Consider the following 22897-nt stretch of genomic DNA (forward strand, 5'->3'; position numbering starts at 1 on the left):
CCAAACAGCATCCACTGGCAGACTGCTGACTGCATGTGTGATTCCTGAGAGCAGTGAGAGTTTGTTTATGGGCTTTGAGTCTATTCTCTATGGTGGAAAAGGATAATATTAAAGAACCTCTTCTGAAATTCACTGTGATGTTGTACAAGAAGTCCAAGCAGAAGCTGGAGGGAAAAAGTCTTAGAAGCTTCCATGTGCATGTCTACTGCTTACTGCATCTTTGTTCAGCATCGCTGATTCTCCCCAGCCTCTGGGGTGGGGGTCCAGCTTGGCTCAGGCTGTCACGTAGACCTCCAGGAGCCCCCCGACGGAGTGCATGCGGTAAAACACAGCCAAGGGGAGTCCGAAGTTCACGATCACAAACCAGGTGGAGTAGCCGTAAAATGACCTTTCCATTCCATTCTCGAAGAGGGGGTGAGACCCAAATGTGGGCATAATCCACAGCTGGAGAGATGTGAGGGAAAGAAACACAAGTCAGAGGATGACAAACTGTACCCTACTTGCACCCTAATCTCAGCACTGGCTCAAGAGTTGTAGGAATATTTCAGGAGTATCACAGTAGTCACCTTGCCAGGGAGGAGAAGGAAAATCCCACAGTTATGCTGTTGACTCCTTGCTGTAATTCAAATCCTGCTGAATCCCTGGAAACCTAAAGACAGCCCCATTCTGCCCCAGCCTGCTTCTCTTTCTACAGGATTTCATTGTTTCCCTGGGCAATGGGTTTTCACTGGATTAAGGCTGCAGTGTTGATTCAAGATCCCAGACCACAGTGTACTTTATTGTGTGAGTTTCAAGCCTGGACACTCATCTTTACAGAGACTTAATGCTGGTGCCTGACATTTTCTTTCATGTTTCTCATGAAACACCCTTAATAAGCCTTGTGGGGTTTTTTTCAGAGGCTAAAATCTTGGCCAGTAAGGACTTATTAGCTGTCTCCTCCCATGAAACACAGTAATACTTGACTCTAAGGGTAAAAGAGAGACTTTCTAATTATGAGGGTGGGGTATTATCAGCAAAACCGGTCTTGACTTGCCTCACCAGTACTTGAGACTTGGTGGGCAAAGGTTTTTTTGTTTGGAATACAGAGAAAGACAAAGAGATCACGCCTGTGTCACAGGTCACCGTGGCTCAGCCGGAGCTGTGACAGCAGAGAGCACAATACTTACTATGATGTTGCTCAGAACTAAGAAGAACGAGATCTCCCTCAATACTTTTCTCTTCCAGCTCAGGTGAGAGTAGGTATGGATGTAGGACAGGGAAGCTTTCCGGATCTCCTGTCCCAGCTCCAGCACGCTCACTCGTCTCTGGCTGTGGGCTTCACAATTCTGATCTTCTTTAGCGTCTTCCTCCTTGGCAGGAGGTGTCTGGCTGTGCTCCTGTATGCTGCTCAGCGTGCTCTCCTCTTCCCCAGGCAGCTCTGCAGCCACCGTGTACTGCTCGGAGCGTCCGGCATGTTTGGCCTCGGCTGCTGCTACAATGTGCCGCCGGTGGAGCCCATCGATGATAAAAACGTTTTGGGTGATGTTCTGAAGGATCATGAGGACAGAGTAGGCCAGGGCGAGGCTGTTCAGCAGGTCTCTGGGGTTGCTGCCCATCAGGGCCACAATGGAGAAGTAGGACATGCAAATTTGTCCGAGGGCTGCCCCCATCAGCAGGACCACGTCCAGGCTGCGGGTTGGGTTCTGCACCGTGTCCAGCTCCTTTTTTTCCAAGGCGTGGATGATTGTCCCAACCACAGCACCCACACTCATCAAGGGCAGGAGCACAATGTAGTAGGAATAATAGATTACAAGGACCTGGCGGCTGGGGTCCAAGCTGGTGGCCTGGATCTGGTACATCATGAAGACACAAGCCCCGATGATTACAGCACTGGTGCCCAGCACTGGCCCAAAGACCACCCCCTGGAGCTTGAATTTGGGCCTGGTTTTCAGGTTGTGGTGGTGGCTGATGCGTCTCCCCACGTTCTTCCACATGACGTAGAGCATGGAGCAGCAGACCAGGCTGTACTCGGTGTTGAAGGGGTAGAGCAGGATGTAGCCCTTCTGGAAGATTTTGCAGATGGTCGTGTTTGGGCATATGCACAAGGCAGTCTTATTGCCTGGAGCGTGAGAAGAGGAAGGTGACAATTAAGAGATGACCTGGATGTCACGGCTGTCTTTGGGAGTTTCTTGAGTGCAGGCACAACATGTGTGTCTGTGCCTCAGAAACAGGAATCACAAGGAAGTTATATGGCTACTGCTCAGTCCTAAAGTATATGAGGATTCAGAATAACACAGCTTAGCTAATGTCTTTTCCTATCTATGGTCAACACCACAGGTGCTGGATGACAGATTCCTCTTCCTTCACAACAAAGCCTTCTCTATTTCTCCCCCTGGAATATAAGATCCCCCTTTCTTCCTCTATATCCTTACAAAGAAGACCATAGCAATTACATGAGCCTCTTCTAGTCTGCAATCCTGTGCTTGCAGTTAATAGGAAAAAGTGAGCAAAAATGCTAATTCATGGTGGGATTTTCCTTTCCTAGACCTCAGTGTCAGGGTTTCATAGCAGATCCCCTTCCTCCAGGAGAAGATCTTCTCCCCTTGCAGCCCATTTCCTCAAGACAGCCTCCAATAATAGGGAAGTTGCAGCATTTGGGGGAACTGGAGATATCTGAATCACTGAGACCCAGAGGCTACCCAGAAAAGTGCACCAGCACCAAGCCTGACAGAGTTCAGGAAGCATTGGACAATACTCTGGGGCACACGGTGGACTACTTGGGAATGGTCTTGTACAGGGCCAAGAACTGGGCTTGCTGATCTTTGTGGGTCCCTTCCAACTCAGTATATTCTGTGATTCTGTGGTTCTGTGAAATGTTTTCCTAGAAGTCACCTGTGTCAGCCTAACACCAATGGGGATATGAAGAAGGAGCCTTGCCTGCAAATCGCTGCTCCACCTCGCGCAGCTGAGACTCGATCTCTATGTGCAGGGTGTCGTTGGTCACGGCCAGGAGCCAGACAAGAAGGTTGGTGGCTGTGGTGACCATCAGCCCACACCTGGGAGGAGACACATGACTTGTACAATGTTTGGAGATGCTTCACAGCCAGTGTGTCCTTCCCCTCTCGCTGGCCCATGCACAGATTTGAGCACAGATTTGTGCCCGCTCTACCTGAGGCCTGTGGGGTGTGGCTTTGCATAAACACACCTGAGCATATTCCCAGTTGCCATTTACAAAGGAGTGAAACTGGCCTCAGCTGAGACATCTCCCAGTAATAGGAATGGGGAGACCCCCTCCCTCATCCTCCAGTCTGTGAGCTGGTGCCTGAGACAGGCAGCAGGAAGATGTTTGGGAGGAAGGAAGAAGCTTTGCAGCATTCCAAGGCACAAAGGAAAACGGAAGGGAGCTGGTGAGCTCAGATCAGTGGAGGGAGGATGGGGTCTGAACAACGCATAGTTTGGTTCTTGTGTCACCCAAAATATAGGGTCTGTATAGGATCATATGCACACATTTCTAGCAGGAATCATAATGGACATCACAGGCAGAAAGGAAAAGTTTCTTTAGAGCAGTAGAAGGCATTTTTTGTCCTTGATTTTTACCTGGTGAAGTTGTGCTGGACTTGAATACAGTCCTTAGAGTGATGCCATAGAAAGTAAGCCTGCAAGTGGACAACAATAACACCATGAGCAGGGTGAAGTTGGCAGCTGGCTGCACACATGGTGGAAAGAAACAGGTAGACAAGAAGGTACAGGTCCAAGCAGGAGCAAACCTGCCTCTGTGTGAGGTGCAGGGACATGTGTGCACCTGCACCCCAGTGCTGAGGCACGTGCTGGCATCCTTGGGTAAGGGCAGCATTTATGTGTGACTGCACTGAATGCACATCCTGGAGCCCCGTGTTCCTCTGCCCTGCTCATGTGGGTATTTGCTGCTGAGGTGGGAATTAGTTTACTTTTCAAATATGGCTTTGGGTCTGTAAAGAAGAAGGCTGGTGTTGACTAACAAGGTCAAAATGGTGTGAGATATCTTTGTGTGGAAAGGATTTTGTTGGGTGGATGGATTGACAAGTACAAAGAGGAGCTGAGGCACAGACTGGTGCAAAGACATCTCTGGCAAAATGTGAAATTTCCTCTCCTCTTACTTTGTTTCAAAGCAAATTCCTCTGGATCCTATGGTATGTCAGGTATTTCTAGGGTAATTTTTGAATCTTTCTCCCCTGTCTCTCTAGGTGGCACACAGGGAGTGCAGGTAGCATTTGAAGCGGTGTGTGATGCTTTAATGCTTTCAGTGCTCAGGAGAATGACCCACGTTCATTCACTTTCCCACATCTCCCAGCTTCCCCCCAGCCCTGGGGCTCCCAGGAATGGGACAGAGAGAATAGACAAGCTTACAGAAGGGTAATGTGCAGTACCTGGGTGCTAATAAAAACGATTCCAATGATGGGGAACAAAATTTCCAACTTGGATTTGCAGTGGACAAGGACTGTGCTGTAACCAATCTGAAACACGTTCAGGAGGATGCTGCAACTGCCAAACAGCAGCACTGACCCTGCACAAAGAGCAAAGGACCAGTAAATAAACCCAGACATGTCTGTTGAGCATCTGAGCTTGTCTGGGGAGACGAGGCCTTTGGATTTGTGTGGAGCTGGCAGTCTTTCTCCTGGAATTCTCTTAATTTTAGGAGAGGAGGACAAAGGAGAGCCTTTGTCCTGAACCTGACTGCGTGCTTTGACTGGTTAAAGGTGTTAGGAAAATGCAAGGTATTTTCTTGTGCTTGGATGCAAGGTGGGGATGGGGTTTTTGTACAATCTGAAATGACAGGGGTAAGTTAATGGTGGATCATGCTTTCTGCCTTGTGGGAGGAAACCTGCAATGACCACAAGTCTGCTAAGGCTTGTAGCACTCCCATCTGCAGGAGTTGGAACCCTTTGATTGTTTCTCCCTTTTGCCTTGGACATGCCTCTGCAGCTTTAGGTACACAAGTACCTTGCAGCTTCCTTCAATTGATTCTCCATGCTTTGGTTAACAAGACAGTGCCTAATTAAAAACTCCATGATAGACCAGAGGCAGTGCTGCTGCAAGAAGGGTAATTTCTCGAAGTGGGGCAAATACTGAAGGGAAAATCTCCCAGGAAAGCCTGGGTGTCACTGGGATGTGACTTAATGGGTAAGAATCCTTCCCTGGCAACAAGGCTGCAGTGATGTTAAATGAGGATGATGGTGACATAGGGCCACTGGTGCTCTTGGAGGATAAACACACTTCTCAAAGTGCTCCTGCCTAAAACCCTTCCTATGGTTTTCCCACAGTGCTCAGTTGCTGTCCTGGAAAGGGGTTATGCCTGGATTTCTCTTTGTGAAGGGACCAGAGAGCGAAGTTTGATAGGAGGCTGAAGGGAAGCCGAGTTTCAGGCTTTCTTGGCTGGTCTGGTTCCACTCCGTGGCACCTACTGTGCCCATCAGCCTGACAAGAACTGGGAAATTCCCAATGCCCCAACTGCACATCCTACAGCTTCTTGCTCTTCTAGTAACAGGGGAAGAATTTCTTTGCCTTCCAAGCCTTTGGAAGAAGGCATGAGAGAAGAAATAAAAGCAGAACTTACCCCTAACCCAGATGGGTCCGGCGTGGGAGTCCCTGTAGAGCACGGCGTGTGGCTGCCGGATGGTGCCCATCAGGTAGTAAATAATCCAGAACAGAGACACGACCCTGAGGATGGAGAGCAGGATCCAGACATCTGCCAGAGTGATGGCCACCCTGTTGAAGATCATGCTGCTGATGAAGGCGCTGCCCAGAAACACCACATTCAAGGCCAGCAGCCCTGAGAAGAGCTGCCCAGCCTTCTGGGCTTGCTGGTGCCTCTGCTGCACTGAAGAGCAGTGACGGTACAGCCAGAACTTCTCATAGTGGATCGTGGTGCTGTCTGCTGGGACTGATGCTGATCTGCTCTTGCAGTGGCGGCAGGAGACTTTCTTGTCAGACATGGCTCATCTGCCTGGGGATCACCTGCTGCACTGAAAACAAGGGAGGTTTAAACGGGGGATGTGCTGAGATGGGAGGCTGTATGCTCTGCTGTGAAGGCCACTTCACTGTGTGGTGACCTCCCTTCCTTGCTTTGCAGCTTTTCCTTCCTTCTCCAGAAACTGGATGAAGGGGAAAAGGAGATTGGTTTTTAGCACCAGGTTAGGCATTAAAAATTTCTCAGTGGACAGAGCCATTGCAAGGCACTGGGGAAAGGCCCTTCTGCCAAAACATGTCCAGAGACATGGGATTAAACTGGGTGTCTGATACCTCTACCTGCCCCACCAGTACCAGGAGCTGCTGGGACCAGAGGCGCTCAAACCGTTCCCACCCTCACCTTTCACACCTTCTCCAGCCCTGGGTTCAGGTTTTCTCCTTACCCTTTGTTGCCGTAAGGATTAGCTGGAAATGAAGAGCAAGCTTAGACCTGCTTTGAAATTCAGAGCTGTTTGATTTTCAGTTGATGGGTCCAACCTCTTCCTGTTGTTTTTGGGCTCTGAGAGTTACAGGCTCCCTGAATGGTCACACAAATTGTGGTAGACTTGGAGAGAATAAACAAAGGATCTGTAAAGCTTGGAATAAGCTGCTGGGAGAAGATCCCAACTGCCACCCAGGTGGACTGAGACTGGGAAACAATCAGTACCTGTTTTTCTTTCCTTTTCCTCTTGTAGCAAAAGGCCGTGAGGACACTGACACAGATGAGCTGGAGGGATTGGCCCTGGTGGACAGTCAGAGCCGGGGAACTGTCGGTGAAGTCTTGGTAGGACTGTACCGCTCTTGAGAGGGAAACCTTGCTGACATAAAACAATCAGGCAACATCAGCCTCTCTATAGATTTGGTACATGGAAAGATGCTTTCATTCCAGGGCGTGGCTCTGGTTGTAGTGAAGTGTTGAGGCTCGAATTTATTTTATTGATTCCTTGTTAAGTGTTTTGTTCTCTTGTAACCCCCTGTTCTCCCGGAGTTGGTTTACCCCTGGGTTTTACCCTCCCTCAAAGCTGTCCCTCATGCCATTCCCCGCCTCTTGTTCCAGCTCTTTCCCCGCCTGTCAAGGCAACTCAGCCCCTTTCGTTCCCGAACCTTCCCTACCACTCAAACCTCGGGCCAATCCGTGTCTGCAATACCCCTTTGGAATTCCCCTACTCCTGGAAGCCCCATGTGCCCATGTGGCCCATCCTCTCCACCCTCCTGCCCCAAGTGGCCCCAGACACTGGATGGAATCCCCTCACCGCTCCCCTGAGGATTCCCTCCCTGTTAGTTAGCTGTTTGTATCCACCCCCTGGCTTGTATCTGAGCAAAACCCCTTGCACAATAGAGCGAGGAGCTTTTTGTCCTGCTCCCTTCTCCTAGAATGAATTGTTCCTTGTGGAACCTCAAGATGGAGAGCCTCCTCCTTGCTCCTCGGCCTGGTCCCTGTCCTGGCTTGTGTCTGGCACCGTAGAGCAAGTGGCTCCAAGGGTTCTGCCTCTGGTAAATCCCCATCCTGAGGCATTCCCCACTCCTGGCCTGGTGCCAGAGTCCTGAGAGGTAGCCCAGGTTCCAGCAGTCACTACAGTGAAGGGTGGCTGGAGTGAAAAAAAAGCCCCCTGAGATGTGTTTGAGAGGGGGGGAACCTTAAACATTCTGTGATGGGTAGTCTTGGGGAGAAATTGAGAAGGGATTGAAATTTAGTGTTTCCCTTTTCTTTTGCATGTGCACAGAGGGGCCCTATCTGCCCTTGCCCCTGGGACTCTGAGGTGAGCTGATCCCCTAGGTTTTGTGGCTGGCAGCAGGGATTCAGCATTTCTCTATAAGTTGGTGAGTTTAGAGGGTTCATTAGGAGAGGATGGACCTCTCCATGGAAGGACAAGGATAATTTGTGTGTCCCAGGATGAACCCCCAAGCCCTGAGTTCCTTGGCACATCTCTTGGTGGAGATTGATCCTAAACTCTTCCCCATTTTTCTCCAGAATTCTCCTAACTTGGTAGCAGAGGGGCAAACTCCCTCCTCTCTTCTAGGACCATAGCTCTTGTGCTCCAAAGGGAGCTTAGAGGCCATAAAATCAGTAGGAAGCCCATTCACCCAAGGGCCCCGAGAGGACTGCACACAGAGGAACCCCAGCCCTTGACCCCGTAGCTGTGCTGTGGGGAGCAGCCAAGCCCAGCCCTTACCTGCCTGCAGCCTCTGCTGCCTGAGGAGCCGGCCCAGCCTCGGGTGCAGCCGGCCTGAGGCTGGTGGCTGGAATGCCACCAGGATGCACGGGAGACTCCGACAGCCCAAGGTGCAGACAGGAGCCGTCAGGGCTGCTCCTCACTAAATGCAGCCTCTGCTCCCAGCCCATTGATTTATTTTCTTTCCACCCTGTTTACTTTGTGTCTATTATTGTCATTTCATTAATTACTCAGTGGGAAGCTCTCAGATCTGCCACAGGCAGCCAATGGGGAGCAGCTCCTTTATGCACCTGCTGGGTTGCCTCACACCAACAGCTCTGCCAACTGGTAAAACCACAACGGTGGTGACTAATTTGTGCCATGGCTCAGGCAGGTGTAGAGCTAATCTCCTGGCACAGGCTTATGTTGGGAGTGCTTACCCACACTGCCTCAGCCAAAATCCACTTGAGTTCCCCACTCCCTTGTTTTTAGGTAGATCCTAAGATTTTTTTTTCCTCACGTATATGATTTCTTTTTGCTTTTATCCAGGGCACACATCTTACCCAAAAGGTAAAGCTCGCAGTCCACCCCTGTACAGGTGCAGGAATGACACCAGTTTGATGCCTTTTTGGCAGAAAGGTGCTGCTTTTGAGGGTGATAACTACAACCTACTAATGCTGATTTCAGAGTGAGACCCACATGTGCCAGCCTCATGGTCTTGGCCAAGTGTGGTCAGGGATGCTTTAGGTCCAACCTGTGCTGTTCTTGATCCCTCTCTTTTTGCAGGGCAAACTGATTCTCACTTTAAACTCTGTGGTGAGCTGATGCCCCAGGTTTTGTGGCTGGCAGGAGGGATTCAGCATTTCTGAGTTGGTGAGTTTAGAAGGTCCATCAGGAGAAGATGGAACTGTCCTTGGCAGGAGAGGACTTATTTGTGTGCCCCAGGATGAACCCCCAAGCCCTGAGGTCCTTACAGCTGGCAAACACATGAGCTGGGAGTTCAGAGCCATGAAATAATTCCCAAGAAGCTGATTAGGGGTAGGAGTGGTTGGGGGAGCACAGGTTATCGTGTGTGGGGATGTGACGAAAGGGGTGGAAAACAAGGTTGAAAGGGCCCCATTTCTCCTGGGTGAGAACACTCGGTGTGTGCTGGTGCAGCCATTGTTTGATGTCTGCCTGCAAAAGGTCATGTTTAATGTCTGACCAAGCCCTTGCACTGCTGTGGTGGAGCCCAGCTGCTCCAGTCTGGGCAGGTGCTCATGAATACCCATGGCTGGATTTGTTCTGCCTTCCCCCAAAGCATCAGCATCTCCAGCCTGTTTGGATGGCCTACTTGGATGTTCTTGCTTTCATGTTTTGAGATCCCCTGAGTGCAATTGAGCTCTTTCAGGGGCCTGGCTCTTTTCCAGAATCTGTTTCAGAGATCAGCAGGGAACTGGGATATCCCAAGAGCCATTTGGTGGCCTCTGTTGGCCAAAGCCAACTATTTCTGTGCAAGTCATTAACAAATCTGATCTTTTTCAGTGTTCTGATCCTAAATTGGGGTAGCCATACAGAAGTAGGAAATGGAGGCCATGAATCTGAATGTATCCTAAAGTTTGGCTGAAATTGGAGGTTTTTCCTTCAAAGATGGGTCTGAAATAAAATGCTGGTGCCTGCTGTGCTTCAGTAGTTTTGTCAATGGGACTGGGCATCTGTGTTGCAAAGATGAGGCATCCTTCCTAGCCTGACTTGCCCTATCTTGGCTTTGGAACTGAAATTGAACCCAGAGGAGTTTTAAAGCCATGGGAGATGGGTTAATCCTCCTTATTTGGTCCTTAATTTGAAGAAGAGCAGCTGTTTTACTGGAATGTATTGACACAAGTTTAACTAAATCATTAAGTAAGCAAGCGTGCAGAAAAGGAGAAGGTGAGTCCAAGTCACTGGATCAATCATGGGAATCAGTGCTCCGGAGAAGCTGCCTCTACTCACAGGTTGGGAGAAAGCTGGTAAACGTTAGGAGCAATGTTTGCCCCCCTGCTATCAGCAGTGTGCTTATTAATGGTGCTATCTGTGCACTCAGCAGTGATAACAGCCAGGCCAGGCCCAGCAGGTCAGTAAACAGGGCCTGGGAGGAAGGAGCTCCGTGCCCAGCCACTGTGTTTGCCCAAAGGCCACCTGAGGAACGCGGGGCTCCTCACATCTCCCCGGCCGGCCCACACCCTTCCTTTGGCACTGATAACCATGGCGGTGACGTCTCCTTGGGGCTGGGAGTGAGAGACTTCTGGGGTCACTGCAAAGAGCAGCTTCATCCAGCGTGGGTGAGGGTGAGCTGTGCTGCACTGCCCAGCTCTGTCCTTCCATCCCCTCTGATGGGTTCTGGGGGTATGGCCTGGCTCCCCTTGTGAGCGTGTCTCTATCTTCCCTGCTGGCTCTTGGTCCAGGTCCTTTTGACCTCCTGCCTGCACTGAGTTCCTCCTCACCTCTAAGGACCACTGGGAAATGCCTCCTCTGCCACCATGACTTGGCTCTCAGCACACTGCTGGAGCTGATCCTGCTCACAGGCACCTTGTGCTGCAATCCCATCCCTCATCTCCAGCCTTGTGACCTTCTCAATCCATCCACTTTCCATCTACTGCACTGACAGATAATAATTAACTTGGATTCCTCCCGTCTCGGACACACCTCAGAGCAAACCACCCAGATAAATGGTGTTTTGTTTTGGTTTTTTTTTCCTAATAAAACAAATCTCGCCCTCAAATAACAGATGATTAAGAAGCAGAGGAGAGGATGCAAAACCCAGGTGGGGTGGGATCATGCCTCAGGCCTGACCCTGGCTATGGCCTTCCCTGCTCTTTTCTAAGCAATGATTTCTGATCTCCTGCTCTTCCTCTCTTCCCTCTCTTGCTGCTCGCCCTTGCTGGCTCTGGCACCGTGTCCCTCAGGCCAGGGTCTGAATTGAGACCTTTTTGACTTTCACATGGTGTTTCAGGTCTTGGGACTGGAGCTCCCGAGCTCTTAACCCTGCCAACTCCTGGGGAGTGATTTTTATTTGTGGGGTTTGGGGTTCCACCAAACCTCTGCAGCACAGCAGGTGCTCAAATCCCTGGGAAGCCAAAGTGGATTTTATACCAAAGTGGGCAAATCTGGAAGCCCCTGGGACGACCTGGTGCACCCCAGGGCAGCCCATTGCTTTCCTGTAGCTCTTCATTTGCAGTGACTGCCATTTAAACAGTCACCCTGAGGCACATCTCTGTCCTGGCTCCCCATCCCTTAACGGGAATGGAATCACTGCTCCATAAGTATGCTCTGGCAGGAGCAGTTAGCCAGATGCTGCTGGTGGCCTTGGGGCCCAGCCTCATTCTCTGCTCTGACAGGGTCTCTGCCCAGCCAGCTCCTGTGCCTCAGTTTCCCTCCCTCCAGGCAGGAAGATGGAGCTACCAGCAGTGCTTTTCTGCAGGGATCTGACATGAGGATGTGTGTACAAAGGGCCAAGCGTGATCCCTTCCATAACTTGGGTACTGTGTTTGTGGTGTCCTCCCCTTCCGCCAAACCCTCCATCAAGAAGATGCATCCTGCTCTTTGAGTGGGCTGTGAGGAGCTGTGTCCCAGCTCTGAGGGGAAAGGGGCACTGATGGAGCAGCCAGCAGCAGTCAGCTGTGTCGCCTGAGAGAGGAACTCCAAGGAAAGGCATGGATTTGTGCACTTAGGATGTGGCAGTGCCTGCTCCAGGGCTGTGCCTGGGTTTGGGTGATACACCTGGGAGACTGAATGTGCCAAGGAATCGCCCAGAACATTTGGATGATTCTCCATCAGCCTTGGAGCACACCCCTTTGCACAGTAACTGACTATGAGCTGATACCTTCTGGTATCCTTGAGCACACAAGAGGGTTTACAGCAGAGTTTTCTTAGGGTTTAGATTTTTAGGTGTCTTCTTTTTTTCTTTGCATTTGTGCTCACTTTCCCTCTGGCTATACATATACCCCCGTATATTTATATACCCCTTTTTTTGGTGTATACAGCTGGGGTTCACTAGCTCTTTCCCAATCTACTGCTTTTCCCAAGATATGTGTTTGTGGCTGGAGGGCAGAAGAAGAATTCAGCCCTTGGTTGGAAGCCCCTGTCATCCCTGTGCTTGCAGCCTGGAGACACCTCAGGTTAGCCAGGGATCCTTGTGGAGCTTCTACCATCCCCAGAGTGTTTTGGTTTATCCCAACCAGGATTCTGGTTGAATGTTGTGGTTCCAGCTGACGCACCACCCTGGAGAAGTTGATTTGGGATTATTGCCTGTATCAGAGCTGCTTGAGTTGTTGGGAGATTCTCCTCACCTCCATCCTGAATCTATTTGGCCCCAGAAGTGCCCCTACAACAGCTGTCCCGAAGAAAAGAGCAGTTCAAAGTGTGCCCTGCTTGACCCAGAGCACCCATTCCTGGGAATCTGGGAGCAGGAACCAGCAAGAGCACGTAGGAGGAAACCTGGTGTGCCCCCTGGGAACAGATTGGGTGATTAAAAGTGTTTTCTGCCCCTGTGTGTGCTCAGCAACTTGGGCTCAAACAATGTGTGGAGCTGTAAGTAGGACTGACGTCTGCACTGTTTGCGTCTCTTCTCTGACTTAATTTCAACTGCAGGAGCCACAGAATAATGAGGCTTTTGTTTTAGGAAAGGTAATGTTTCTAGAGGAAGATTTTATCTTTACCAGATCAACGGTAAAAATAGAACCAGGCCTTTGGAGGGTCATTTGGGCTTGAGATGACTCCCAGGCTGGCGAGGGAAAGCATTGACCCAAGTGGAGATGCTGGATCAGTGCAGCCCTCTGAGGGCACGGGAAGTTGGGCTTTCCCCTGTGTTCTACGCAGTTCAGAGAAAGGCTGCTGGCAGACAGGAACACTGGTGTCAGGCCAGCCAGAGGCACTGGTCCTTGCTGGTTTGGTGATCTGGACTTGGAGGGAAAGGTGGCTGGAAACACGTCAGCCTGGTCTGTAGGGTGGAAAATTGCATCACTCCACTTCAAATCCCTTGACTTCCATTTATTATTTTTTCTTTGATGGATGTGCAAATGTCCATAGGAAAAGACTTGATGGTTTCTGCTACCTCGGCAGTGTTTTTTATTGGAACGATAAACCCTGATGGAACAATAAAGCCTTTATTAGAATGGTTAAACCCTGATTTCTCAGGATGCAAACAGAGCTCAGCTGTGCCAGTTTGACATGCACCCTCCTGTCCTGGCAGAGGGAGCTTTCTGAGGCTCTGCTTGGATGCTGGGTAGAGCAGAGAGGCCTATTTCTACTCCTACAGCCCAGGACTCGTGCTCTGAAAGCCCCCTCAATCATTCAGCGGTTCGTGGAGAGCTGCAGGCACCCAAAAACCTGAGTCAGGGGCACAGGGTCTGGGTGCAGGGCTGTACTCTAAGCCTCAAAGCACACATAGGCTTGAGGATGCAGCACTTGAGGATCCCTTCAGGGTGCTGGACATCAAACTGGCCACAGCATTGCATTGATTTCTGTGTCATAGGGTCCCTTCAGGAGTTCAGTTACAGTGAAAATCAATAAATAACTTTGCACACAAAAATATTCATATATTTTTTAAAAAAATCATTATGTATTTAAAAAAAAGAAAAAAGAAAAAGAAAAAAGAAAAAGAAAAAAGAAAAATCTCTTTATTATCCCCCACACTGTATTGCCCACATCATCTTTATGATTCTTGAGCCCTGATTCAGGAAAGCTGAGAAAAAAGTGTGCTAGAGCAATCCCATATCAGGGCTAGCCCAGGACCACAGGCACAGCTCTCCCTCCTTGGGAAGAGGAGGCTGTAGTGAAGCTTCCTGGAGAGGAAGGCACGGGCTGGCACAGGGAAGTGTTGAGAGGGCCCATACACATGGGCAATACAGAGAGGAAAGATTGTTTCCCAAAGCCTTTGGTGATCACCAGTTTGTTTTTCACATCTCTGCAGGGGAGTGATTTCCGACTGGCCATATGAGGAGGTGAAGTGGTTTCCCTTTCTGTCCTTCCAGGCCTTTGTCAGCCCCTTGCACTCTCCAGCTCTCTGTGTGCAGGGAGGCTCTGACTGCCTGAGGGTGCTGAGAATACTCTGGAGAGTCCATCAGTGGCATGGAGTGAACAGGCTTTACAAGGAAGGTGAGTCTCTGTGTGAACCAAGGGTAATCACCATGATCCCACCCTAGATAACTTCCTTTTTAAAAATCTGTTCTCTTTTAAGCTTTAAGAACTTCAGACACACACAGGCACATCCACACACAAGTAGCAAAAATAAAATCTGGACTATGTTTGGATCATCTTCACTGACAGTTCATAAATGCCCCAACACTGCAAGGGGACACGATTCAGGCAGTGTTGGAGACCCCTGGGGACATCTGGGCAGCTCCCAGCCCTTGGGTAGGAAGAAGGTGGATTGCTTGAGGAGGATCTCATCTTCCTTGCAAGGGAGCTCTTTAGGACATGATGTAGACCTCCAGCAAGCTGGCCACAGCGTGCATTCGGTAGAAGATGCCAAAGGGCAGGCAAATGTCCACGATGGCCGGCCACATGGAATCGCCATAGAAGTTCAGTTCTGTGTCATTGTCAAACTGGGGCCGGGCACCGAACGCTGGCATGATCCAGAGCTGTGAGAGGAAATGGGAGAACAGCACTGTGTGAGAAAGGTGTGTGCTACATCAGGAGCCTGCAGTCACAGCTTCCCAGGAAAGGAGCAACCTCCTAGGCCATGGGTTTTGAGAAGAGATGTTCTGCCATGTCTCAAGAAAACCCAGACTTCACCCCAGATATTTGTCACTTTACATCCTTCTTTGGGGGGTGAAGGGAATGGTTTAATGTAATTTATTAATGTAATCTATCCCACACATCCACTAATACACAATAAAAATACTGAAACTGATTATTCTCTTGCATCCACCTCTTGTGTCTGATAATCTGGTGGTAAGTGACGGGTCTGTTGATGTAGCCTGAAACGCCTTAACTTCAGGGCAGTCACTTTGTTTTTTTAGGGGACAAGGGAATCAGAATTCTGCATTTATAAATATAACTAATGTACTTTCTGTACAGCAGAGGCACAGAAATAACTGTTTTTCCATAGGCCACACCCTTTCCTTCACAGACCCTTCTCCCTTGTGCTTGTAGCCCTCTTCTTCCCCACAAACTCTTCTCCCTGCATGTACTCACTATGATATTGCTCAGCAGCAGGAACATGGAGATCTCCCTCAAGAACTTCCTCCTCCAGTTCATCTTCTTGGGGGCAGTGAGGGACCTGACGAGGTCAGAAGCGTGCATGGCTTCCGTGCCAGATGCCACACCAGCGGCCAAGGTGCTGCCAGTGTCGGGCACCCGCAGGGACACAGCGTTGATGTTCACAAAGGTGAGCCCATAGAGGTCCTTCTGGTGAGACTCGTGCTTGCAGTCCTCCTTGGGGGGCTGCCGGTGGAGGCCCTCGATGATGAAGACGTTCTGGAAGGTGTGCTGGGCGATCATTAGGAGGGCGTAGGTAAGGTTGAGTGCGCTGATAGTGTCCCTTGGCGTGCTGGCCACGATGGCCACAATGGAGTAGTAGGAAATGGCATATTGCCCCAAGGCTGCCCCCATTAGCAGGGCCACGTCCAGGGTCCTGGTGGGGTTCTTGTGCCGGTCCATGTCCCTCTTGTCAAACCGGTAGATGACAGAGCCACCGATGCAGACAAGAGACATCAGGCTCAGACAAACAATGTTGAAGATGTAGTACATGGTGAGTGCTTGGCTCTTCTTGCTGGATTCAGTGCTGGAATTTACCTGCACCTCGTACAGGATGAGGACTCCCAAACCACTCACGAGGATGATGAGGCCCAACATGATGCCTACAAAGAAGGTCCTTCGGAAGAGCCTGAACTTCAGGCGCTGAATGTGGTGGGAGTGGTGGTCTATGAAGCGTCCAACATTCTTCCACATGACATAGACCATGGCAGAGGCAAAGAGACTGTACTCAATGTTAAAGGGGTACAGCCAAAAGTAGCCATTTTTGAAGATCTGGCATATTTGGCTCTTGCAATTGCATTCTTCAACTGAGCTGCTTCTCATTCCCACTGAAACAAGACAAAACCAGACAGGTGCCATGGTATTAAAACAAGGAGCAACACTTTTCCCTGAAGAACCGGATGTTTGGGGTCAGTGAAAATCAAATCAAAGAACAAAAGTATATGTGACCACTTTAAGAACAAGGACACTTCACCATCAGCTTTCTTGTGCCCAGGTTCTTTCTTAAAACGTTAACTGTTAGGTTAAATCTTTATTTTTCCTTCCCTTCTTCAATCCCATCCCATTTGTACAGAGTCTCCACCTCTCTGACTCCTCTCTGACAGAGGTTAGGAAATAAACATCCATACTTGGCTTTTAACAAACCAGCCCTGACAAAGGTACCTCCAGCTCTAAACAGACCTTCTGAAAAGAGATAAAATCTGACTTGCTGGGGAACAATTTCTACCTCGTGGGATCTCTCCCTGGACCACATGGCTTCGCAAAGAGGCAGATTACCTTTCAGGAGCCACCTGAAGATTTCCTCTGTCATGTTTTTCTTCAGCTTTGAATGTGCCTTGTGGACAGACTCATCTGTCACTGCTGACATCCACACAGCCAGGTTTGTAGTCAGCGTTAGCATCAAGCCACATCTGCAGGAGCAGGAGAAGGTTTGTGACATTAAAGCAGTGGCTCTAGTCCATGTTTCTCCCATCCATGATTTGTGACTGTGGCATCTGCCTGAAGTGGTGTGAGGACTCCAGTGGCCCAGGCTAGAAATCTTGATCCTTTCTTTGCTGCCCTCACTCTCTTCCTGTTTTTTGTCCATGCTCATGAGAATTAGCAAGGTTTGATTCCCATTGTTGCTTTTGAAAGAGCTTCTCAATAGTGAATAAATTAAAATATCTGAACTGGTCTCCAGCAGATCCAGTCTTGCAAAAGTGGACAAGATCTCATTTTAGCCTGAGGCTTGCCTACTGCGTAGTTATCTTCCCCAGGGAAGAAAAAGTCAACTATGAATCATTATTTAATGATAATTATTTATTTAATACTATCTGCTTTGAGTAATACTTGTATTCTTTAATTGACTCCCAACCCTGATATATCTACAGGTCATTAACCACAGCTGCTTGAGCTGGCATCTAAGTTTAGCTGGAGATTGAGCAGGTTTCGTTTTGGGCAGCATTAAGGGATTATCCCCTGGTTACATTTTAGTGTGTGAGAGAGTACAGAATGCTTGTGGGGGCCCAGGTCTGCTGGGCCAGTGGGATTCAAGGAGCAGCAGTGCTCACCTGGTAACGTTCAGGTGCACGTGGATGCAGTCTTTGGCAGAGACCCACAGGAAATATGTCTGCAGGGAAAAGAAAAGGAGTTGTTATTCCCAGCAAAACGAGAAAGCAAAGGACCCCTCTGAAGGAGGGATCTCCCTGCAGAGCAGAGAGCAAGCTGGAGCCTCTTTTGCTTGCGTCCATCTGGGCTCAGCCTAGTTCATGATGCTGGCCCTCTGCTGGATGTTCTTTGCTCCCACTGCCATTGCTCTGCCCATGGCCAATCCTCGTTCTGTCTAAATTGCCCCTCTCTGATCTCTTCCCTCCTTGGCATTGTCCCAGAGCGGGGGGTCCTCTGTGTGGCCCCTCAAACTGCAATGTAGCCCCTGCCTTGATTGTCCTTCTCCCCCTCTGTTCTTCATGGGCAAGGAGGCCTGGCTGGCTGGGGGCTTTTCAGAGTTTGTGACAAAAATGTCACGGGATGGTAACAAGTTTAAATCACTGCCTTAGGGTGAGTTGAGTTGCCATAGATGGAAGCTGTTGTGGTTGGAGGGAGAAGATGTGGGCTGGGTGGGGGCTGAGTTAAGCCCTTGCATTTGCTGTGGGGGCAGTTGAACTAAATCCAAGAGATCAGAGCTCCTTCCACTGGTGCCTGTGTCTCTCTACCGCTCCCCAAGACAGAGCACAACCATCTCACCTGGACAACCACAAATATTGCCTGCACAATGGGGTAGATGATTTTGATTGCAGACAGGCAGCTATAGAAGCTCGAGTAATATCCTATTTTGAACACATCCATGACAAGGCTGAAAATGGCAAATAGGATCAGGCCTCCTGTTGGGGAACAAAAATATCTGTGGTTGGACAGACGTGTGCACACATGGGCTAATGCAGATGGGTAAGAGGAACAAGAGGAAATGTCATGAAGAGGCTGTGCTTCTACTAATGTTTTTCCTCTCCCAGCACCCAAATTATCTTGGCAGCAACAAAATCATACAATAATTTTAGCTGGAACTGATTTTCAATCAGCCTGGTATGCTGGGGCTAACAGCTCTTGCAAAAGCAGCAGAAGAGATCCTGGTGTAAGTTGCCAAGAGCCTTTGTGGATTCAGGGAGACCTGGCAGTGAATCCAGTGCAAGGACCAGGAGCTGACCTGAAGCAGGGCATGGTGCCATGCCCCAGTCCATCAGCAGGAAGAGGCTGTGCCCAGATCTTTGCTGCTTCCCTTGTAATAACTGATGCTCCCATGAACTGCCCATCTCTAGCACTAGAGAAGGGCAGGATTTAGGGACTGGAATTTGTATCTCCCCTCCAGCCCCAGCACTTACCTCTCAGCCAGATGGGCCCGGCGTGGGAGTCCTTGCCCAGGATGGCACCGGGGCACCGGGAGGTGCCTGCGAGGTAGAAGATGATCCAGATGATGACAATCAGCATCATGACTGTCAGCAGGAAGAAGACGTCGTAGTCGTGCACGGCGATCTTCTCGAAAGCCCCGCTGCTCACCAGCGTGCAGGCCAGCAGGGCCAAGTGCACGGCCAGCAGGATGGAGAACATGCGGCCACCCTTCTTCCACACTTCCTTGGAGGCAGGAGTGGAGGGGGGCTGGTGGCTGAAAGATGCTGTCTGGCTCGAAGCCAGGCTGGCTTTGTCGTCCTTGTGCCCGCAGCCCATGCTGCAGGGGGGGTGTCCGAGCTCGCTGTCCTTCTGCCCGGGCTCCTCGGTCATGGTTCAGCCAAGGCTCTGCCTGAGGGTCAGAGCTGTTATGAAGAGAGGCCCGTGAGTGAGAGGTGCATTTGGAACAGCCCAGGACACGTGATGAGGAGCACAGGATGTATTGCAGAGACAGGGAGTGCAAGAAGAAGGGTGAGCTCATTTTCAAACTTTCCCTTTCCTGGTTCCCTGACGACTTTTTTTACTTAAGATGCTCTTGCTCAGGAAGATCCCAGGTCAGTTTAATGACGTGTGTTCAATTGGTCACACCACATTTACGTGCTTATTGATGCGAGACTTGGAAAAGCACCAAAAAGCACTCACAGGATCAAATATCCTGGGGCAAACAGCCAGTGTGGTTTAAATTCTAAATGTCAAACAGTAAATATTCTGAGAAATTGTTATACTTCCTTGCTGAAGAACAGGCCTCCAAAAGGTAAGAATCCCCCAGGAATCTTTGGACTATCACATCATAATTTGTAGCAGTTCCTGCAGGAAGGGTGTGAACTACTTGAGTTGTCACACCCTCTAAAGCCCCTTGCCTGTGCCAAGTTTGGCATTTCATTCATTCTCAGTGAAAAGCCTGAAATAAAGTGAATCAACCATTCAAACAAAGCCATTCCACCAACCTGTTTAGCTGACTAGGATCCAAATCTCTGCTCCTGCCAGGCTGAGAAGTTTCCCTGTTGCTGCAGCTTGGTCAGTTGAAGAATTTATACCTGTTGGGACGTCTCTGTGATTTATACCATATCTGGAGCTGACAGCAGGGCTTTGTGGGCTTCTCAGAGAAACTCATGTGATCCATTTTGTGCAATAGCTGATTTTGGGGAAGCTGGAAAGAGATGAGGAGATAAGGGTTATTTACCTAGCAAGAGCATGACTTGACAACACTGCTAAGCATGGCATGGACTGCTCGGTCACAGGGTCACGGCCACCACAGAGCACAGCCACCCCACCAAATCCATCTCCCTACATGCATGAGGTCTCTTCCCTTGAGAGGAGATGGTTTAGGTGATGAACTTGTCTTTGGTGATGATTTTGTGCTTGGCTTTCCACTTACTGGAGCAGAATAAACACTGTGCCCCACTCTGTGCTATTCAAATCAGTCCACTCCACGCCTCGAAGGTTCTTGAGGAAAAGGAAGAAATTTGCATTTGTACCTGTTCAGTGCCACAGTAACTTAATCCTTTCCCACCCATGCTGTCATCAACGAGGAAGGTTTAGCACTAGAGAAGGGCAGGATTTAGGGACTGGAATTTGTGGTCTCCTTTGCTGACGCAGTGCCTTTGATTTTTCAGGGTAGGATCACCTTTCTCTGGACCTTAACTCCTCTCCTTCTAAGGAGTAACCATGTCACAGACCACAGGGCAGGTATGATTCAAACCTTTGTCTGGTAAGGGAACAGTTTCTGCTCAAAGTCCCTTTCACCCAGCTGTGTTTTGTGGGGGAGCTACAGGAGTCCCGCGGCAGTTCTGGGTGGATGGGGACAAGTTTTAGTTCTTGAGATGCCTCATTTGGAGATGTCTCTGATGCTTTCCCCCTTCAGGGCAAGCACAGAGCTGAGGCCATTTGCTCTGTGCTTTCTCAGTCCCATTCCTGCCTGCTTGTGTCCTTCTTGCCACACTGCAGGACAGCAAACTGAATTGTGATGGGGAAGGAGAGTTCAGGATGCCCTGCCCAGCCCAGGGAGAGCCCCTGTGTCTCTGCCGTGCTGCCACCAGCTGCACCAGATCTGCCCTGCCTGGCCTCTGCTGAGCCACGGGGATTCCTTTTGGGGTGAGTGGTTGATCTCTTCCCAGTTGCAGCCTTTCCCAGGGGAAGCCCAGGCCTCCCAGAAGTAAATCTGAGCTGATCATGATGTTTTGCAGAGGCCAAAGGTTCAGAGGCCCCTCGGGCTAAACTTGCTGGTTTACCGTGCTTCTTTTGTCCTTCCCAGCCAGCAATAGAGGAAAGAGTGTTCACTGCCTCGGGCAATGCTCCCAGTCCCCCTGGCAGCCACCGTACAGCACAACAAATTAAATTAGTAACAATACAAGAATCATTAAATGATGTCAGTAATGAATTGCAGACGTTACTGTGCTGCTTTTCACCCGCAAGGATCCCAGCATCAAAAGCCTCAGTGGCTACTACATCCCATCAGGACTTGTCCAGGGAGGCTGAGCTGGTGCAAATGAACCTGTTGAGGTGAGCAAACCCCGCAGGGAGCAGACTCTGGCTCTGATGCACTTCCAGGTGTCCCCGGGCAGCCGGGACGCTGATGCCGTGTCAGCCATCCAGGGATTAATCACTGCAGCTTGCGTGGGTGCACCTGGCACTGCTTTAGGGCCACCCTCCTGTCTTGGGGCATTTTTTTTCCTTACAAAAATAAGATGCCTTTCTCATTTACTTCCTCTCTGCTCATTGCCTCCAAGCCCCCCTGAGGCTGTCTTACAGTCTTTCCCCAGTTTTCCACTCTCCTCCCATTTCTCACCCATCCGAAGGCTCTGTCCACCCTCTCCAAACCCTGTGCCTGTCCCAGGGCCATGGTGACACACGCAGAGTCCCGCCCTGGAGATCTCCATTCCCAGAGTCAGGGCATTACAGGTAAAATGAACAAGAGAGTAGCAGGAAATTCCTCCTCCACGTCAGCATGTCCGCAGGGGATACAATCCACCGATTCACCCTTGGGTGTAATGTATTGGGACAGCTTCGTGCTTCGGCCAACACCCAGGCTTGGCTCCATCTTTCCGACAGCAGAGGGTGCCCGGGAACAGGGAACGCTGCGCTGGAGACGTTTCCTGGGGCTGTCCAGCTCCCCGAGGGTTCACGCAGACGGGAATTCTGTGTCAGCATAAAAGACACCAGAGGCCAGACACTGCACCCACTGCACATCGCAGTGAACTACCGAGTTACACACAGGGGTTTTTAAGTCTCCAGAGAGAGAAAAGAGATGAGAAAGGGAATGTTTCCAGGCCTTACGAGTTTCCTTGGTTTATCAGATTCCTGTTGCACAGTTTGTTGTGCAGTTCCTTGGGAAGCAGAATTCTGTGGGTACAGGTAGGGTAGATGGGGGATAGGGATGGTGACTGGGTCTGCTGTTGTCTTCCTAGTGACACTAGGGAGAGATATAAATAAATAAATAAATAAATGTTTGGGGGTTTTTGTTTTTTTTTGTTTGTTTGTTTTGTTTTTGTTTGGTTTTTTTTTTTGGTTTGGTTTTGTTGTTTTGTTTTAAGTGAGGAAAAGCTTAGCTGTGAACACCCCTGGTATTGCTTTGAAATCAGTCACCAAACTGCTGTCAGCCAACTCCACACAGAGCAGGATTATCCATCCAGGTCCCCACTCTGACAGAGCTGTGAGTGGAGGCCGTGGGGGTTTGTGCTCCTCTGACCCACTCTTCCTCCTCTGGATACTGCTGCCCCTTGCTTGAGATGGGGTAGCTGTGGAATAGGGGCATATTGGGCAGGATAAACCCAGGAGCCTGTCTGACAGCCTGCTCTGCTCTGGGGACACATAAACCTGGTGAATTGTGGCTGTGTGACCCCGTGCTGAGCCCAGCAGAGCGATGCTGCTTAATTGGAGCTTTTAATGTGCCGTGGAGCTGGTGCGTGTTCCAAGCAGCCGCCGGGGCCGGAGGATGCTTAGGACCCAGGGGAAGCGCTGTGGAGCCTGCCTGGCTGGGCTTGGAACCGCTCCTGCCTCCCCGGGCAGGACTTCTCAGGTGTCCCGGTACGCGGAGCTGTGCGAGGCCAGCGGGGCCCTCCCGGCAGCTGCCCCTGCCCCACGTCCGTGCCCATGCTCCGGGCCCCCTGGGCACCCATGTGCTGGCCCGGGGTCCCCTTGGCACC

At 50.2% G+C, this 22897-nt stretch overlaps 2 protein-coding genes across 2 annotated transcripts; both read right to left on the reverse strand.

Moving 5' to 3' along the window:
• Positions 1 to 273: 273 nt before the first annotated feature.
• On the reverse strand, positions 274 to 5951 carry OTOP3 (otopetrin 3). Its single transcript, XM_030962381.1, has 6 exons — positions 5573 to 5951; positions 4386 to 4522; positions 3577 to 3635; positions 2917 to 3035; positions 1167 to 2098; positions 274 to 444 (listed from the first exon to the last, which is right to left on the reverse strand). Exons 1-6 carry the CDS (start codon positions 5949 to 5951, stop codon positions 274 to 276), a joined length of 1797 nt encoding a protein of 598 aa, XP_030818241.1.
• Positions 5952 to 14458: 8507 nt separating this feature from the next.
• On the reverse strand, positions 14459 to 19772 carry OTOP2 (otopetrin 2). The gene is made up of 7 exons (XM_030962206.1): positions 19700 to 19772; positions 18689 to 19117; positions 18057 to 18193; positions 17384 to 17442; positions 16611 to 16744; positions 15273 to 16162; positions 14459 to 14716 (listed from the first exon to the last, which is right to left on the reverse strand). The coding sequence occupies exons 2-7, from the start codon at positions 19083 to 19085 to the stop codon at positions 14546 to 14548; spliced, it is 1788 nt and encodes a 595-aa protein (XP_030818066.1). The 5' UTR covers positions 19086 to 19117; positions 19700 to 19772; the 3' UTR covers positions 14459 to 14545.
• Positions 19773 to 22897: the final 3125 nt, after the last annotated feature.

Source organism: Camarhynchus parvulus, chromosome 18, assembly GCF_901933205.1.
Source record: "Camarhynchus parvulus chromosome 18, STF_HiC, whole genome shotgun sequence".
Taxonomy (NCBI): domain Eukaryota; kingdom Metazoa; phylum Chordata; class Aves; order Passeriformes; family Thraupidae; genus Camarhynchus; species Camarhynchus parvulus.

Bases quoted from the DNA above. Each gene is read 5' to 3' on its own strand.
- OTOP2 (XM_030962206.1), bottom strand. From the start codon at position 19,085: ATGACCGAGGAGCCCGGGCAGAAGGACAGCGAGCTCGGACACCCCCCC. The intron at 18,194-18,688 runs GTAAGTGCTGGG...GTTCCCCAACAG, and splicing joins CGGGCCCATCTGGCTGAGAG to GAGGCCTGATCCTATTTGCC. The intron at 16,163-16,610 runs GTAATCTGCCTC...GTCTTGTTTCAG, and splicing joins CTTCAGGTGGCTCCTGAAAG to TGGGAATGAGAAGCAGCTCA.
- OTOP3 (XM_030962381.1), bottom strand. From the start codon at position 5,951: ATGTCTGACAAGAAAGTCTCCTGCCGCCACTGCAAGAGCAGATCAGCA. The intron at 4,523-5,572 runs GTAAGTTCTGCT...CTCTTTGTGCAG, and splicing joins CGGACCCATCTGGGTTAGGG to GGTCAGTGCTGCTGTTTGGC. The intron at 2,099-2,916 runs GCAAGGCTCCTT...CTCACGCTCCAG, and splicing joins GGTGGAGCAGCGATTTGCAG to GCAATAAGACTGCCTTGTGC.